General features: G+C 30.7%; 1 protein-coding gene across 1 annotated transcript in view; it reads left to right on the top strand.

The window, feature by feature from the left end:
* LOC145248025 (methylosome protein WDR77-like) overlaps positions 1–19,008 on the top strand; it is a 204,385-nt gene that overhangs the window by 183,544 nt on the left and 1,833 nt on the right. The window contains exons 7-8 of the mRNA XM_080109735.1: positions 1,254–1,440; positions 16,327–16,404. Coding sequence (XP_079965861.1) covers positions 1,254–1,440; positions 16,327–16,404 — 265 coding nt within the window. The remainder of the gene's footprint in view (positions 1–1,253; positions 1,441–16,326; positions 16,405–19,008) is intronic.

The following is a 19,008-nucleotide window of genomic DNA, read 5'->3' as shown; positions in this document are numbered from 1 at the left end:
GAACAATATATCCTCCATCCAATTATGGATCAAAATATTAAGGTAGACTAGACTCTTCAGTCATAGTTGTGCAACTAGTCTGGGAGAATCAAAACTCCAAAATGACATCAATCTTTATCTACTTATCTCAGTATTGTTTCTAGTTATCTTGGATTTCTACTTGCACTGGACTGCTGCTTCAGGACATGTGGAATTATGAATTGTGCAGCCGCTTGATTTACTGTAGCTTCCCCCTGTAGTTACCTTTTTATATGCAATATTTTTGTCTCTTAGAATTTGAACAAGGCTCTTATTTATAATAGAATCTTGTTTAGAGAGCTGACCTCACTTGCTGGAGGTAATGCATCTAAATGCGCCTATTTTTATTTACCGCTAGGTTGTTAAAACATGTATGAATTTCAAGAATATTTCATTAAGTTGACATAATCTGTTATACCACGTATGAATTTCAAGAATATTTCACTAGTTGACATAATCTTTACCTACTGGCAAAGGGTTCCAATATATATCTATATATATATATAATAGTGACCTTTTCTGTCTGTGTGCAGAAGAGTCTCTCCCAAACTACTGTCAAATTTTGGTCTACAAACTTGAAATTTTGTTTATTGGGGATTTGGATCTGTGGAACAAATTCAATTTCATCTTTAACAGGTAAAAAATAAATAAAAAATGCTAAGGAGTCAAAATTGAAAAAAAAAAAAAAAAGAAAAAAAAAATTAGAACTTGGAAGGCATAATATGCATATGTAAACATACATTTATACCTTTGTTATTTTTTAAGTTTTTACATGCATATGGACTTGGCTCAGATGGTAACAAATAATGCTACAGAGCTATGTTTTGGTTTCAATTTTAGCTGATGGCACCTAAATCATATTTTTATTTAACTTTTGAAATCACTATTATATATTGGGTACAATATAATAATCAATAGAGAATTGACTCTATAATAATAAAATATCAAATCTGCATGAATTAAAGTATAATATTGAGCATATTTTATAACCTGGCAATGCCGGGCAATATATATATATATATATATATATATATCCATAATTAGTAATGATATTGTCTTAGACACTCATTTAAACTTTTTGTATAAATATTTTTCAATAAGTTTCTTCTGCTTATATCTTCTGCTAAATATTTCAAGTTTGGAAATTGTCTTCCATTTGGGCTGAATGTGCTTTTATTTATGTTTTTTTAGTTATTCACTCCCCCCCCTCCCCATCCTCCTTTTTTTTTTTTCAGACAAATCTCCTCTTCATTTATCTCCAACTGTATGTACTTGGCAACCTGGAGACGGATATATTGTAGCTGTCGGTGATGAAGAAGGTAGAATAATTATAAAAGACGTGCGGAATTTAGAAAAGCAATTAATTTGTTCATACATGCCACATCATCGACCTGTACATCGGCTTCAATTTCAACCAGAAAAGTAAGTAAATAACATTTTTCTTAATCATTCATTTTATTTGTGTTATAAAAGACATTTCTTCAGTTAAAATTGCAAGTATGAATTAAGGAGAAAGCGTTTGTTTATTCAATGTAAATAAATTTAATGCATTAATCGATAAGATTTTTCATGCATTCACAATTTTTTTACTTTAGCCTTCTTACAGCATATCTTCTATTCAATACTTTCCATATTGTATTAAAAGGATAGAGAATGAACTCTTGATCTGTTAAAAAAAAAAAAGGATCATATATCTGTAGAAATAAACAAAAAATATTAAAATGCACATGATTAGCTTTTTAGTCTTAAATAGTGAATTCTAAACAAGTATATTTTATTTGTGATAACAATATTGATCTTAGTGTAAAAGAGGTTGGCATAAAACAAAAAAAAAACAATGTGTATATATATATATATATATATATATATTCTATTTGGTGATTGTGTCTTCATGGTTCTATCACAAAAGAAAATATTTGAACTGTAGTAATGTGTCACACACAGCCAAAGAAAACTTGTTATATATTACTGTTTTTTTTTTCTAACTTTGTCTGTGAAAAACAAAAAGTTGTCTGAATAAAATCAGCTATAGATTTTTAATAAAACATGACTTGAACAATGTTTTAAATAGTTAAATCAGCATATATAATTTCATCCTTTGTCCATGTCAAAATAAGAATTCACAAAGCAAATAATAAACACTGTGAACACTCTATTTGATTGTTTAATTAGCAAAATGCTATTTAAAATGTACACATGATGTATACCAGCATAGATGCTATTTCAAACTTAGCATGATGCATACCTGTATAGATGCTATTTCAAAGTTAAGCATGCCATGTACCAACGTAGATGCCATTTCAAAGAGGAGATAGATGCTATTTCAAAGTTAAGCATGCCATGTACCAACGTAGATGCCATTTCAAAGAGGAGATAGATGCTATTTCAAAGTTAAGCATGCCATGTACCAACGTAGATGCCATTTCAAAGAGGAGATAGATGCTATTTCAAAGTTAAGCATGCCATGTACCAACGTAGATGCCATTTCAAAGAGGAGATAGATGCTATTTCAAAGTTAAGCATGCCATGTACCAACGTAGATGCCATTTCAAAGAGGAGATAGATGCTATTTCAAAGTTAAGCATGCCATGTACCAACGTAGATGCCATTTCAAAGAGGAGATAGATGCTATTTCAAAGTTAAGCATGCCATGTACCAACGTAGATGCCATTTCAAACTTAAGTATGATGTATCTTAGATACTATAGATGCTAATTGTCTGTATTTTTTTTTTTTTTACAATCAACTATAGATGCTATTTCAAACTTAAGCATGCCATATACCAGCATAGATGCTATTTCAAACTTAAGCATGCCATATACCAGCATAGATGCTATTTCAAACTTAAGCATGCCGTATACCAGCATAGATGCTATTTCAAACTTAAGCATGCCGTATACCAGCATAGATGCTATTTCAAACTTAAGCATGCGATATATCAGCATAGATGTATTTCAAACTTAAGCGTGCCGTATACTAGCATAGATGTATTTCAAACTTAAGCATGGTGGATATGAACAAATGAGAGGCTGCATCTAAAGAGGCCTACGTAAACACTAAATTATACTCTGGTCATAATATCACAATAAATCCAAAATAGAAAATTATTTGTTCAGAGAAAACAATCTCTATTAAAATGGTTGTCTTTGTTGGCAACCCAACTGTAAACAAGTGCCATTGATGGATTATGCATTCTTTTTCTTTGGAGTATCATTAAGGTTCTGACAGGTGTTTCGTTTTTTATTGCCAGAAAATATTTTTTCAACTGTATCTGGCATTTCCAAGCCTTGATTGCATCAGGAGATATGCTGCCAAAAATAGTTTGGGTTTGGTAAAGTGTCTATAGTTATAGTCTATGAGGTATGTACAGCAGTAACTCTCATATATTAGTCATCCACAGACAGCTGTTTCACTGTATCGTTGCTCCTTAGTGTGGTTAGACATTACAAGTTTCTTCACACTGAGATTTGAAACACTATCATCAACTTATTTGCAACTATGCAATCAGTTAAAATACATTGTTTTGTTTTTTTCCTTATTTTTCTTTAAATTTTTTTTTTTTTTTTAAATAAAATGAAGTCAAGCTTGTCTATTTTTTGGAAATTGTCATCGATTGCTTCTCTCCTACAGCATCAATATTTAATTCTGATTAGCCATTTCCTTTTCTTTAACATTGGTCCGTCTTAAGAATAAAAAAAAAAACTTAATTGAATTAATTTCTCTGTAATTTTACTGGAGAATGTCATCTTTATCAGTAGGAATTTTGATTGGTTGCCTTTCTTGCTATCAGCAGCAGAAAATGAACTTACTAATAGTAATTACAGTAGAATTTAAAAAATTAACATTTTTGAAAATCCTTTTTAAAAAAAAACAATTGTGAAATTGCAAACACCAAAATGAATTTATGTGAAACACATCAGTATTTTTAAGGTTTTGCTAATAGTTGAAATTTAATAAATGCATAACTTCATGACACTTCAACATTTAAGGAGGCAGATGTTATGGTAATACTCACCGTGTATACAATGTTATGGTAATACTGACCGTGTATACAATGTTATGGTAATACTGACCGTGTATACAATGTTATGGTAATACTGACCGTGTATACGATGTTATGGTAATACTCACCGTGTATACAATGTTATGGTAATACTGACCGTGTATACAATGTTATGGTAATACTGACCGTGTATACGATGTTATGGTAATACTGACCGTGTATACGATGTTATGGTAATACTGACCGTGTATACAATGTTATGGTAATACTGACCGTGTATACGATGTTATGGTAATACTGACCGTGTATACGATGTTATGGTAATACTGACCGTGTATACGATGTTATGGTAATACTGACCGTGTATACAATGTTATGGTAATACTGACCGTGTATACAATGTTATGGTAATACTGACCGTGTATACAATGTTATGGTAATACTGACCGTGTATACAATGTTATGGTAATACTGACCGTGTATACGATGTTATGGTAATACTGACCGTGTATACGATGTTATGGTAATACTGACCGTGTATACGATGTTATGGTAATACTGACCGTGTATACGATGTTATGGTAATACTGACCGTGTATACGATGTTATGGTAATACTGACCGTGTATACGACGTTATGGTAATACTGACCGTGTATCCGACGTTATGGTAATACTGACCGTGTATCCGACGTTATGGTAATACTGACCGTGTATCCGACGTTATGGTAATACTGACCGTGTATCCAGCAAAAGTGTAATGTTAACACTAACATATGTGTTAACAATTTTGCACAACTCCACATCGGTTTTAAATTGTTTATCATTATGTAGTATAATATTGCTTCATGAGCAGAAGTTTCTTTCTTTTTCTTTTTTTTTCCTGGGCTACACCAAAACGTGCATCCTATATATATATATATATATATATATATATATTGTTTTAACAAAAACCAAGACATCAAAGAATGGGTTGATAGCAGCAATTAGTGTATTTCATCATTAGTTGCAATTGTTTCAAGACTATTCGGACAAATTCAACATTATGTTGTTTGAAAATTTTCACAAGAACAAACAGCCTTTCTTCAGACTTATTGAATAAAAAACACTTTAACAATAAAACATTATGGAAACCAATTCCCTTATAAGAAAAGAAAATAAGCGAAAATATTTTACCTATATCTCATCCTTCCAAATTTATTTTAAAGATTTATATATTTACCTATTTTCGTATCTCCATTTAAAAAAATTTCAAACAAATTATCATACAATGTTACCACTAATAACCTATGTCCATTTAATGTTTTATATATAAATTGTGAGATTTTCTAAGTCAGACTCAAGTAGCATTGAAACTGATAAATCAAACTTTGCTTTTGACCAGCCAATTTTTATTTGTTTTCATTGTACCATGTTATTAGTACTATAATGACATACTTAGTTACAATTTATCTAAAAAAAAAAAAAAATACTAAGTCCAGCCTCGACAATTCTTAATATGAAACGTTTTTTTAATAATCACTTTAAAATAAAAGTTCATAAAGGCAGTAACTGATTTATAAATTTAAGTATGATAGGATATATCTACCTTAAGTTTAAAAATTTATGAACATATTTGAATTAAAATGGCTTCACTACATTCTAGGCAATACTGGGTAGATGCAGCTAATGTGTAGAGATAGATATATAGCAGTTAACTTTTCAGAAACAGTTATTCAGGAATCAAATTCCCATTCTTAGACGGTTGAGTTCTTTTACTGTATCCAAGTTGCTTTTGAGTTAGGAAGCAGAACTTCAGAAGTGGGTATTCCATGCCTGTAGAAGGGGAAGGAGCATTTTCTATCCCTCTGGTCCATAACTGCAGTTTGGTCTTTTCCTGAAATGTTATGGACTGGACCTGGCTGAAGAAGCTTCTCTTCAACTTCAGTCATTGGGCTGTTGATTCATATCCATAAGGTATTAATCACTGATAGACTTCATCACTATGATTCATATGTTGGCTTTTATATTGAAATGCGCAGTAAAAATACATTGGTTAGTACATATAGTTATCAACATCGCTTGTACAGCGAGAATCTTTTTGTTGTTTTTTTGGTTGTTTTTTGTTTGTTTTTTTTTAATCAGTTTGTTAATTCTCACAAACTCTGACTTTACAACTGTTGTTATTGTGCCCTCTGATCTGCCCATTTTCATGAAACCTCAAAATAATCTCCCCTTAAAACCGAGATATTTAAATATAAAGCAACTGCACAAGTTGATGCAGAAAAAAGCAAAGTGTGTCACCTGATTCACAGGTACTACTTTTTGTTGGGTAACTAAGTGCATTAACACTAAAAAGAATGGATGAGAGGTCAGCAAGTAGATGTAATGCAGTTTAGGAAACAAATGATAATAAAAATTCTGATATAAACAAATATAACTAAAAATTGAACAAGTAAATAAATAAATTATTTGATTTTTTTTTTTTTTTTTTTAATAAAAAGACTGTATAAACAATGCCATTTGAAAATAAAATTATGCGATTATAATAAGAACAAAAAAATAGGCAGCCCTGTTGGCTATTTATTTATTAATTGTATCTACTTGGTGTTGCTGAGGCATTTTTTTTTTTTTTTTTCTTTTAACTATGCTTTTTTTATAGAGCAAAGTGTAGTTTCTGTTTTGATACTAAATTTCATCTTTTCTGTCTGGCTATTCAAGAAATCCTTTTAGACAGAGAGAATTTTAATTTTCTATTTCGGGGTGCCTTTTTGGGGGGAGGAGCTGGGTTTTCTCCATACAAAAAACTACCTTGTCTCTAAGTTTGCCCTTATGGGGAGTCAAGTAAATAGAAAGCTGGGTTTTTTTTTTGTTTTTTTTTTTTATTGACTATTTAGTAAAGATTGAAATGAAACTGAAAAGCAATCAAATAGATTTTATTTACTAATTATTTTCTAAAATAGGATTTTGTAAATGTTATTGCATTTTTCTTTTTAATAAACGAATAATCAATTAATAGTATATAAAAAATGTAAATAACATTGAGATGAGAAAAATTTTATCAACCTGGAGATTTTGCCTCTTTGGGCATCTCTTGTTTTAAGCGATCTCATCTATAAATATAAAAGCGAAAATGTATGTATGTTTGTATGTGTGTTCGCTTTTTCTGTATGTCTACAAAAGGCTTTTTTCAGAGAAGCGGTCGGTTGCCTAACAACTTTTTAAAACTTTTTATATCACATGTAAATCGTAATATCTCAGAGTTAACAATGGGGCTCGCCTGTCTATTTAATTTGCTCGACTTCGGGAAGATAAATATTCAACATTTGTTGCTCGCCGCATGTGGGTTAGTCTTTTTCCTATAATATCTTGGGAAAATAAAAATAAAAAAAAAGCGTTCCCGCAGTAAATGAAATACTATCCCGCAGTCAAACTTGACCTCATTAAGTCATTAAAACATGCACCTGCCAAATCCAACTAATTAAATTCAAATGTGTTTCCGTTAGCATCTTGCGGTGGCCCAGTGGTTAAAACTGTCGCACTCTTTTTTTTTCCACACTTTAATTTACAACTTTGCCTCAACTGTTCGGGTTCGATCCTCATACTTACCTACCAAAACATTTTTTTTATTTTAAACCCCCCTCCCTCCGGAATTTTCTCACACACCTCCAAACACCTGAGCAATGCCGGGTACCCCTCGCTAGTTTCAAATAAAAAAGGAAGATCAGGTGGGATATATAAATTTACAAATCAAATTCTCTTAAATCAGATAGATTCTAAAATTATCCTTGTAAATTTTATTTTTACCATACAATTTTTTCTTAAAATAATTTCATATTAAAGCTAATCTTATTATGTAACCTGTTGCATAAATATATTATTCAATTAGGTGAAAAAAAATCTAATTGTGTAATAAATTTTAGTTTTTGAAATCTTAATAAATCTTTTTTTTTCTTTTTTTTTCTTTTTTTTTTCTTTTTTTTTTTTTTGCTAATGACAAATCAACATTTTCTTTTGCAAAAATGTAAAAGAAATTTTTCTTGCTATGTAAAAGCAAAAACAATCTTGTGATGTTTTCTTTATCACCGTATGTTTCATACAAGCTCAATAAAGTAACTCTTTGTAAGGTGAGTTAATTTTAGCTGGTACTAGAATAAGAAATTCTCTCTGCAGTAACGGCCACTATTTTTTCTCACTTTGCCCCTCTCTGTCTCTGTCTCTGTCTGTCTGTCTGTCTGTCTGTCTGTCTCTCTCTCTCTCTCTCTCTCTCTCTCTCTCTCTCTCTCTCTCTCTCTCTCTCTCTCTCTCTCTCACCTTGGAGTATGTATATTGCAGTGTTTGGTTTGTCTGTCAGTCAATTTACTTTTTTTAATAATTATTTCATTTTTGCGAGTTCGTTGATGAACTCTATATTAAATTTAGCATCTTTGTGGATAATTTTGTGGTTATTTAATTTTTACTTCAGAAACTTAAACCTTGTCTTATATAAACTGTGATTTTTACAAAGTATTTAGTTTTGACTTGGATTTTTTATTTTTTTCTCAAATTTTTGCCTCATGAATTAATAGAAATGCTTTTTTGAAAATTCTAGAAAAATATATAGCATACAAATGCAATTTTACTTGCCTTGGGTAAAACTGATTAAAAGCATAAGCATTTACTTTAGGTAGGTTAAACTGCTTTCCTCCAAAGGGAGAAACTTTTAGGAATATCAAATTCAGTCCTAAATTTCATGTATATCTCTGTCAGGAGAGATGACGATGTTAGGTTTTTGCAGTTCTTAAAGGGAGGTGTCAACATCCTCCTATGTACAATGCCTGCTATTCCTAAATCGTTACCCATCTGGTGCTGATCAAGTTTAATGCTGTTTAACTTTGATGATTTAATGAGAACCATGGTGTCAGTGTGATTATGCTATATATGATTAAATTAAATTTGTCAAACAGAACGGATTTGCACCTTAAGGAAGATATAAATCCTATAATGATACTTAGTATTATGTTTAGAATACTTATTCCAATTTTAAGAATAAAATTCATTACATGATTTTTATGCTAAAAAAAAACCAAAAAAAAAAACCCCTCAAATTTAATGCTTAAGATGAAATTGAAATTCACAAAATCTTCAAAATTTGAAATATTTTAATTTTCAAATGAAAAGTTGAACCTATATTACACACTCTAAAACCCTTTGAATTACATCAAAGAAACTGACATTCAGGGAATATTTATAAATGTCTGATACTTGTTAAAATTTCACAAAACTTGAAGCTATATGAATTTTTATAAAAGGTTTGCATCATCACCTCTTGCCCTGTTTGAATAATTTTAAATATAGCCCACATTACTTATCTTTATGCCTAACAGCCATGTTCCAAAGTTCATAATTATCGTTCAATTAGTTTAGAAGTGAATCTTGTACATAGAAATATATAAATATACCTAATTTTTACGATTAGATATTTTTGAAATTTTATTTTGTATTGATGAAGAAAAACTTGTTTGATAATGGACAGAGATTTGTTCCAAAAATTACGTAATTTATTAGTTTTGTGGTATTTAATAGGCTTTATGTTTTATTTTTCAAATGTAAAAAAGTTTTTAAAAAGTTCAGCTCTAGAGACATTCTATGTAAATATAGCATGAAAATCTACTTCTCAAAATTGAAACAACTGAATCAAGACCACAAACCTTGCACATAAAAATAAGTGTTAAAGCTGTACATACCCAGTATTTTCCAGGTATAAAAGATTAAAATTGACTTATTTACAAAACAATAAAAGGAAATGCATTTTGGTGATTTTATTTTTCTAATTATTTTCTTAAACAGAAATTATAATAAAGATAGTAACATGTAAGTAAGTTTGTTTTTTTTTGTTTTTTTTTCCAATATAAATGTAGAAAATGAATTTTCTTAATGTTGCAAGCAGCCAATGCTGTTTAGGTCATAAATAAAAAAAATAAAAAAAATGCCCTCATTCAAACAAAGTTTCTAGCAAGAATAAATATTTCTCTGCAATAATCTATAATAGAAATCTCACCTGTCTGTTTAAATGTATGTATGTTTGTATGTCTGCCTAAAACTTTCAACAGAGGTGACAAATTTTCATGAGATCAGTATCATTTTAAAGCCCGACTCTTCAAACGACAAATATAAAAAAATTGGCCAAGAACATTAATTCCTTCACCTTCAACTGGGCACTTTTTTACAAGGAGGGGTCGCTTTTTTCGCTGATATTTTCAAAAGTCATCCCCTCTTTTCAATTCTCTAGCCTTAATTTAAATCTACATCAATTCCAGTTTGGCGATGGACACAACAGCAAAGACGTCACTTTTTTTTTTTTTTTTTCACATTCTTTTCCTCGTTCGCGGGTTCGAGCCTGTCTGCCTACTATCACTCTTTTGCTCAACACACACCTCCAGACACCCAGGCTAGTAATTTATAAAGAACATGCTGCAAGTATAAAAAGAAAATGCTAGTCAGTATCAAAAATCTGTGAAATATTTGGGTGTTAAGTTGAAAATCTGACTGACTTTTCTTTGTATATTAGGTAAATAGCATCATTTTTTTTTTTTTTTTTTTTCAGTAAAACCTGAATAAGTTTGTTTATATATAATGTAGATGAAGAAATATAGTTACTCTATAAGAATCTATAAAACTGCTCATTATCTATGGTAGAGCTTGAGTAGTAGAATTTTAAAAAGTTTGAATAACTTAGACATAGATTGCAAGACAAAAAGTTGCCAGTCACTATATTGTTCATACTGTTTACACTGTTCAAATTTGATTGTTAGCTGAAATACCCTTCTACATTCGGTTTATTAACTTTTTTCACAACCACTTATGAAAGCGAAAAAACACTTGAGGATGAAATGAGTGGATTGTCAGTTGAGAGATGGATGATATGAGAGGATTAAAAAGCTATTAATGAAATGAACAAAGTTTGACTATTTATGAGGACAGTTTATGTCTAATATTTATTGATATTAGATTTTTCAGTTTGCAGATTTTTCATCTGCAAGGAAGCAGTCCCATTGTAATGTGTTCTACAGCTAGGAAGTTCTCAGAAAGGAACTCTCTTTATGGGAATTCTGCCTGATGGTAGGCACAGGAAGATAGGAAGAAATTCTTTTCAGTTGTGTTAGAAAAACAAGTTCTTGCTGTGAATGTTTTACAGCTAGGAAACAGATTGGAGCTCAGTCAATCACCTTCCATGGAAATAAGAATAAAGTAGACAAAGATTAACTATCACTTTTTCTGTGAGAAAGTGGCTGGAGAGAACAGAAGAGATGTTCAAACACTAGATTGCAAAGTTTGTGTTCATCAAGGTAAAAAAAAGATTACTCAAAGTAGAAATTCTCCATCTTAGGATGTATCTCACTCTTATCTAGGTAGAGGATTGTCTCTGGAGTCTAGAGCATTGGAATGATTCAACCATTTTTCAAGAAACTTTAGCAAAAGGTTGTAAGTCTTGCATTTTTTATCTGGAGTGAAAATTTGTCTCAGAAGGTTTCAAAACAAAAATCTGATTGTAAAGTATTTAATGGAAATCAGGAAGAGTGTTGAGTTGAGAATAGATCCTTGAGGCATGTTGACGTTGATACTGTGTGCTTCAAATTTCTACCCATTAAACAAGTATGGTATGAATATAAAAAATGTATACACAAAAACAATTTTGTTTTTGTGCAATCAGTCATTAGAATTTGTATTCAATTTTTAACTAACATTTATTTTTAATAAAAACAAATGTTCTGCCAATCAGCATTGATGTTTGGTTTAAATGTTTGTTAAACAAATTTTTGTAATCCCTTTCTCTATTTTTTCATGTACAAACATTTTTGTCCATTCAAAATATTTAAGTCATATCTGTCGATGGTAGTAAAAATAAATCCTTAAAATGTTTTCACTTTAACAATTGACATTATCTCCATCTAGAAATTGCTGTATCATTAGAGTTTATAAAAATATTTCATGTTAAATAATTTATCTGATAGTTTTATGCAAATATCTATTTGATTAACAATGCCCGTTATGGTCCAATTTCTGTTCCTCCTTTAATAAAATGATTGAGAGAGGATAAAAATATGTGAGAAATGGCTGATTCACTTTCTTTTGTAAACTGAGTCTTGACAATACCATCAAAAACAATTTATTATTCTGGGAATTTTTAACTGACCCTTTTTTAATTTGCTGGGATAGATTTCCTTCATCTGTTGGAACTTGTACTTTATAAAACCTTCAAAATTGCTTAAACCATGAATTACTATCTATTTATCTTTTTCCGTTATATTGTTATTTGAACTAAAACAATTTCTTGTACCTTTTCTATTTTCCAATTCATTTATGGTCGTAAATTTTATAAGGACTTATTTGATTTTAATCCTTTCAGATTGAAAAGAATGGAAAGAATGTATTTTATCATACAAACAAAAAAAACTTTAAAAATTACATGTTCTGAAAAAATGGTTACATTTAAATCTAATGAAAGAAAACTATAAAACATATTCAGAGTTTTTCAACTTTATTTCTAATTAAAGAAAGACAAAACATGTGCGCATAAATGCAACAACAAGAATTCAGTATACACAACTGCAGCCAATACATTTTTGCGGCAGTCAACAACAGCTTATATGTATTTATGTACACACACCACTATCTTCATTTTATCATCACAAAAATTCTAATATTTTATCATCTTTCTGCTGCTTCCTCATTTTTATGTACACACACACACACACACACACACACACACACACATATATATAGTCACAATATTTCTTAGGACATAGTTGAGCATTTGGACTACTAACTCCTTAGCTTTGCATTTAGCAACAAAACGGGTGCCACCACCACCACCACCGAGAGAGTAGGCCGGTGAACATGACAGCGTAACGTCACTTCCTGATCAACTTGTAGTATAGAAAGTTTCCAGTATTCAACCACGTGGTCACGCTAACAGGCATAAAAAATATGGCTACCGATTGTGTTACTGATTGTCCATGGCAACCAATATGTGTTACTGATTGTTCATGTATGTTCTAAAGCGAAAGAACAATTCTCCATTTGGATAATAATTATCATAATTGCACATTGGGATAATTTTAATCTAACAAAATATAGTAAGTGAACTAGTTTTTTAACTTTTATTTCTATCGGAGAAAGTCAAATATTTCAGTTTATATTTTCTTTTTTTGCTGCAAAACAAACAATTTTTATATAATATTTTTCAGACCATTCTTTTAATAATAAATAAAACTTTTCACTGAGTATTTCCAAATATTTTAAAGTTAGCATTTTTCATGGCCGTTTTTTGTTCGATCGGTGAATTTTCAATATTTTAGCACCGGGCGTAATTTATTTCTTTGAAATATATTTAAAACTTCAAGTTTTTGTTCTTTTATAACATTTTAACTGTAAATAATTTACATGACGGGTTTGTTTTACTGTACACATAGATTCAAAGAAGTTGTCAAAAAACAAATATATAACAAATAAATGTTATCAAAGGCAAAATAAGTTACTTTTCTACCAAACTGGATAAATTTTTATTGTTTTTATTTAATGTAAAGTGTTTATTCGTCTCGAAAAACATACAGCATTTACCGATGTATTTGAAAAATGCAAATGACGGCATGCTTGCTGTTGCACACGATAAGTTTGGTAAAACGAGTTTAAACAAAAAAATTATACAAAATACTGTTATAAACTCATTCAATATATGTTACCGTGACATAGGTGGACATATATTCGGTGGATTTCTAACAATATTTTGTATAATTTGTTTATTTGAATTCATTTTCCCAAACTTACCAAGTTCAATAGCAAGCATGCCGATATTTTTCTTTTTAAAATATATTGATAAACATTATATGATTTTCAAAGCGATTACATGTTTTAAAGTGAGTAAAACCACTAAAAACCTTTCCAGTTAGGTAGAAGAGTAACTTATCTTGACTTTGATAACCTTTATTTGGTATGTATTTGATTTTTGACCACTTTTTCGAATCTATGTGTATAATAATACAAATTCCTAAAAACATATCCAGTTAGGTAAGTAATTTACCTTGCCTTTGATAACATTTATTTGTTATATATTTGCTTTTTGACAACTTTTTTGAATCTATGTGTACAGTAACACAAACCAAAACTTTAATTTAACTTGAAAATAATATTTAAAATACACGTGCATACACAGCACAAGCACCCAAACCCCAGGAAACACCAATGGCTGATGCCAACAATAAATCAGTGACAGTGCAGTTATCTGCAGTGACAGTGCAGTTATCTGCACAACTGGTCAAGAGGTGGAGAACACTGGAAATCTGGGGAGACTGGTCACTTGGTCTCCAGGGAACACCACAGCGATCACTGATGAGACAACTAATACACTACATATTTTGATGAAAAACATGGAAAAAATTGGACATAGAAGAACAGAAAACCAAATCTTTAAATATAATTTCTGTATTTAAAGTAATAGTTATTTAAATATTTCAACATATAATCTTGTGGGCAAAATCCAGCTTCCCAATAAGGGGCACTCGTGATAGGAACAAAAATAATCTCAGTATGAAAACTTTCTTCTCCATTGACCGAGGACAGAAAAGGTAAAGTGTAGCATCAAAACAGATATTACACTGTGATCTTGTTCCGAAGGCAAGAAAATATTCGTGTTTAATGTTTCTTTGTTTGTTCCCTAAATTCATAATTCAGTTTTATCTATATATATAAAAGGCAAAATGTGTGTGACCATTTCGTGTATGTCTTCAAAAGGCTTTTCTCGCACACGGTTCCGATGTCGTTACAATCGCTTACAACTGTTTATATGGGTCCTAAATAATATGTACGATTTGGGAAAGTGCGTCGCATCTAGATTTATTTACGTCGACTTTTACAAAATTATTGCTATTTTGGCTTCTCGCATGTTGATGAGGCTTTTTCGTATAAAAAGCGAAACTAATTCGAAGTTAACAACGTTCTCGGCATTGCGCCGAGAAACGTCCAGAAGCAATCAGCTTTGATCAGCGTTGTACATCAGACAATTGTTATTCAATCTGGACAATTGGGAGCTGGTTTCCCTCCCCAACATAAAAAAAACAAAAACAGTCAAACTTGGGTAAACAACTGCATGACTTCTCTTTGACCTTCTTAATTAGGTCAAATGGAAGCAGCAGAGTTAACTTTTATTGCGCACGCCTGTTTTTATAGTTTAATAAATAAATTCAAACCTGAGTGTGTTGTATGTATGTCGCGGTGGCCTAATGGGTAACGTCGTCCGTTTTTTTTTTTTTTTTTTTTTTTTTTTTTCTCCACACATTAATTTCCAACTCAAGGGTACGAGTTCGATTCTCATACTTACCTACCAAAACATTTTTTTTATTCTCTACCCCCCCCCCCCCCCGGAGTTTTGATTTACCTCAACACACCCGGGCATCGCCGGGTACCCCCCGCTAGTCAGTATTAAATTGCATATTGCTTTAAAATTTAAAATTACTTAATTTTACATAGATAATATTTATATTTTATAAAGTTCCGTTTCAGTATTTATCGAATTGTGTTCCTTTTTCTTTTTAAAACTGTTTTATTGCTCGTTTTCAAATGGCCCTCATATAGTAGTGACAGTCTGACAAATCTTACCTACATTGCCTACAGACATTTTTCAGTTAACAGGCCTTCTTCTTACTCTCAGTGGCCGTGGTGCAACACCTTTTCAAATCCTTCTTTGTTGATCAAATTATACAGGTTCCTTTTAAAAACAGATTTATAAAAATGTTTTGCTTTGCCCTCAGTTTTAGTTTGTAAGGTTGTACTTGTACCACTAAATGAAAGACATTATGTTTATAAAATTCCTGGATGTAAATAACTTTCAAAACCTTCAATCTCTTAATACATGAGAATTTGCTGAGAATTTTAAACTCGGGCATGACTTTCTATCCAATTGTTTAAAGAATTTCAAATTTGAAAGGGTCAGAAAATAATTTTTTTTTTTTTTTTTTTTTTTTTTAATTATTAAAAACATATTATGATTGATTTGTTTACAGAGAAATCAAAATGCATTCTGGTGGATTTAATTTCATTAAATTATTTTTAAATAGGATTTTTGAAGAGTTTGCTAATGTATTTTACAATATTGCATTTATTTTTTTAATTCAATGAGTAATAGTAAATGTCTAAAACATCATGTAGAGGCGAAACTTCAGAGACACATGCTAAGTAGTTACACTATTTTATTAATATAGAGATTATATCTTGAAGAAAATAGAATTTTATTTATTTAGTTGAAAAAGGTTTTTTCTCTTCATTCTAATTATTTATTTATTTATTTTCAGCTCTAGCATTTTAGCTTCTGCTTCTGAAGACTGCACTGTGGTAGTTGGTTGCATTTCTGGAGACAACATAGAACAAATGTAAGTATCGTATGACATGAGACTCTACTTTCCCACCATCCAACCATTCTTGCATGCGTGTTAGCTTTGGAGGCTGGCTTAAAATTGGCACCCTTATAATCCAGAAGCTTCAGTGTCCTACTTTATTCTAGGATTTTGCATGCGTTTTCTCCCCCCCCCCCTCCACTCACCCGTAGGCTGATTCTGTATTCTGTGAAAAGTGAGTAGAATTATTAATGTGGGTAGATATCACTTTCTCCACCCTTTTCCCCATTGGTTATTACTGTTTTGCCCCTCCTTCCCCCTATTTTAAACCATTCAGAAGTAGTGCATTAAATTATTGGTTACAAAAATCTTCAGAAAATCTTTATAAAAAATTAATTTAAAAAAAAAAAAAAATTTCCTTTTTTTTTTTTTTTTTTTAAATGTATTATGAACTCTTGTTAATTTATCTATTTATATGCTGGCATCTCAACTTTTTCTTCTGCTTTAAAACCTGTCATTAAGGGCAGATTTTTGAAAATCACCCCGAAGAATTATTTTTGTGTAGCTGTAATGTAGGTGTTATGCATTATTTGTAAAATAAAAATTGAGGAGGGAGGTAAAATATATATATATATATATATATATAAAATGAAGCAAATTTTATTTCTCCTTTACTGTTTAGCATTTGTTGGTCCTAAAGTAAGGGTCGAATGTTTAAATTGAAAATCTATCAATACTCCAATGAGGGTCATGTTAGTTATAATTTTGTTTTGCCCTAAACAATCCCCAGAGTACAGTAATTTACAATTGGTCCAGGTTGAGTAGTAATGAATATTGAAGAATTATTTTTAATTTTATTAATAAAATTGAAATAAAAAGTTTAAATTTATATTGTTTTTCTTTTTTATGTTTTATTTGCTATTTAAATTGTTTGTTAAATTGGTTTGATTGTGAGCTAGTGAAAAAAGAGCAGAAGCCCCCCCTCTTTTTTTTCTTTAAGGTATTAACGCAGGGACGGGGGTATGGATACTAATAAATGGCACCTATGTAGTGCGTACGTCGTTCGGATTTTTTTTGGTTGCAGGATAGTACATTAAAGTCAAAAACTATCAACACAACACAACATGCCATTTAACTGCACCACCAATCCCATCACAAGGGGATTTCCCATGGCTAGTTGTGAAAAATATCCACTCAACATCTATAGCATAATCATCTTTGTGGAAACACAGATTAAGAAAGTCCTGGTACTTGACTACTAAGCTTGTGGAACATATCCCTCTTTGGCGTAACTGTGACACTTTGCCTAGGGGTACTCACCCACCAAAATTTTTCCAAAAATACAGCCCCCACAAGCAAAAATTTCTTGAACATGTCAGAAATTTCTCTATAATGCACATTTTATCACAACATTTGCTAATTTTCTTTGACACTCTTAAAACTAGACCCTCAAATTTTAAAACATTTTAGCCCCCTTGAATTTAGGTTGAAAATTGTTATTCCCCCTCCCTCGACTGTTATTCCATCAAACTTTCAAAGACTACAAATTGGGGGCCATTTATGGCATGTTTGCACACTGTTTTTAATGTGTATGAGGGGTTTTCAAGAGGAGATGGGCAAGTTCACACTTCCTAAGGGGAACTGTACTCTTGTTATAAGAACCATGAAATTGAGGCTGGATCATGATTCATTTTTCTATTATTTTTAATAATACTATTTCTCTCTCTCATATATATATATATATATATATATATTTTATAAAGTACTATATATATATATATATATATATATATATATATATATATATATATATATTTATTAGAACCCAAGGCTGGTATATATATATATATATATATATATATATATATATATATATATATATATATATATATATATATATATATATATATGTATATATATATATCAGCCTTGGGTTCTAATAAAAATATTCTTATAAAAAGTATAACCCACTCTAGACTTCATGATTAGTGTTATTTTTTCCAAGGAACAAGAACTCATATTTTGATTCATTTCAATATCATCTGTAAATAATTAAATAACAGTTTTTGCATTCATATTCTACCATCTATCATAGTCAGAGAAATGAACTTGCTGGAACATGAATTAAATTTTGCTGTGAAATAAACAAGTAGTTCATGTTTATTACTCCATAAAACTGAGGAATTTATTTAGACGACAATGGAAATCTGATTTTCAGTTAGCTAATATAAAACTTCATCTGGGAAGGAGCCAGAATATGTTAATGATAGTGGAGGTTTTATGAAAAAAACCAAGGCATTTCTCAGCATTTTGTTGAGGATGAGGGTAAATTTGAATATAATTAAAGAATAATTCTCCTTTATTACTTATTATTATTATCCCTACCCAGTTACTTGGCTCCACCTGCTACTTGCATCCTTGCAGAAACACCAGAAAGCACCAATACCATTTCTTAAATGAACAGGAAATCAAAATAAAATTTAGGATTTCCTGTTTGTGATGAAGTCAAGTGACCCCTTGTACACTGCTCTCTCTGGAAGTGAGGCACCTAAACTGCCCATCTTTGAGATTCGATTGTGATCTAACAAGGAAAGAACAAAAGCCCATTTTTGGAGGAATTTAAGTTCAGACTATCAAGAA

Source organism: Euprymna scolopes, chromosome 26 (genome assembly GCF_053919585.1).
Source record: "Euprymna scolopes isolate OS-2025 chromosome 26, ASM5391958v1, whole genome shotgun sequence".
In the NCBI taxonomy this organism is placed as follows: domain Eukaryota; kingdom Metazoa; phylum Mollusca; class Cephalopoda; order Sepiida; family Sepiolidae; genus Euprymna; species Euprymna scolopes.
This window is presented reverse-complemented; position numbering and strand designations above follow the sequence as displayed.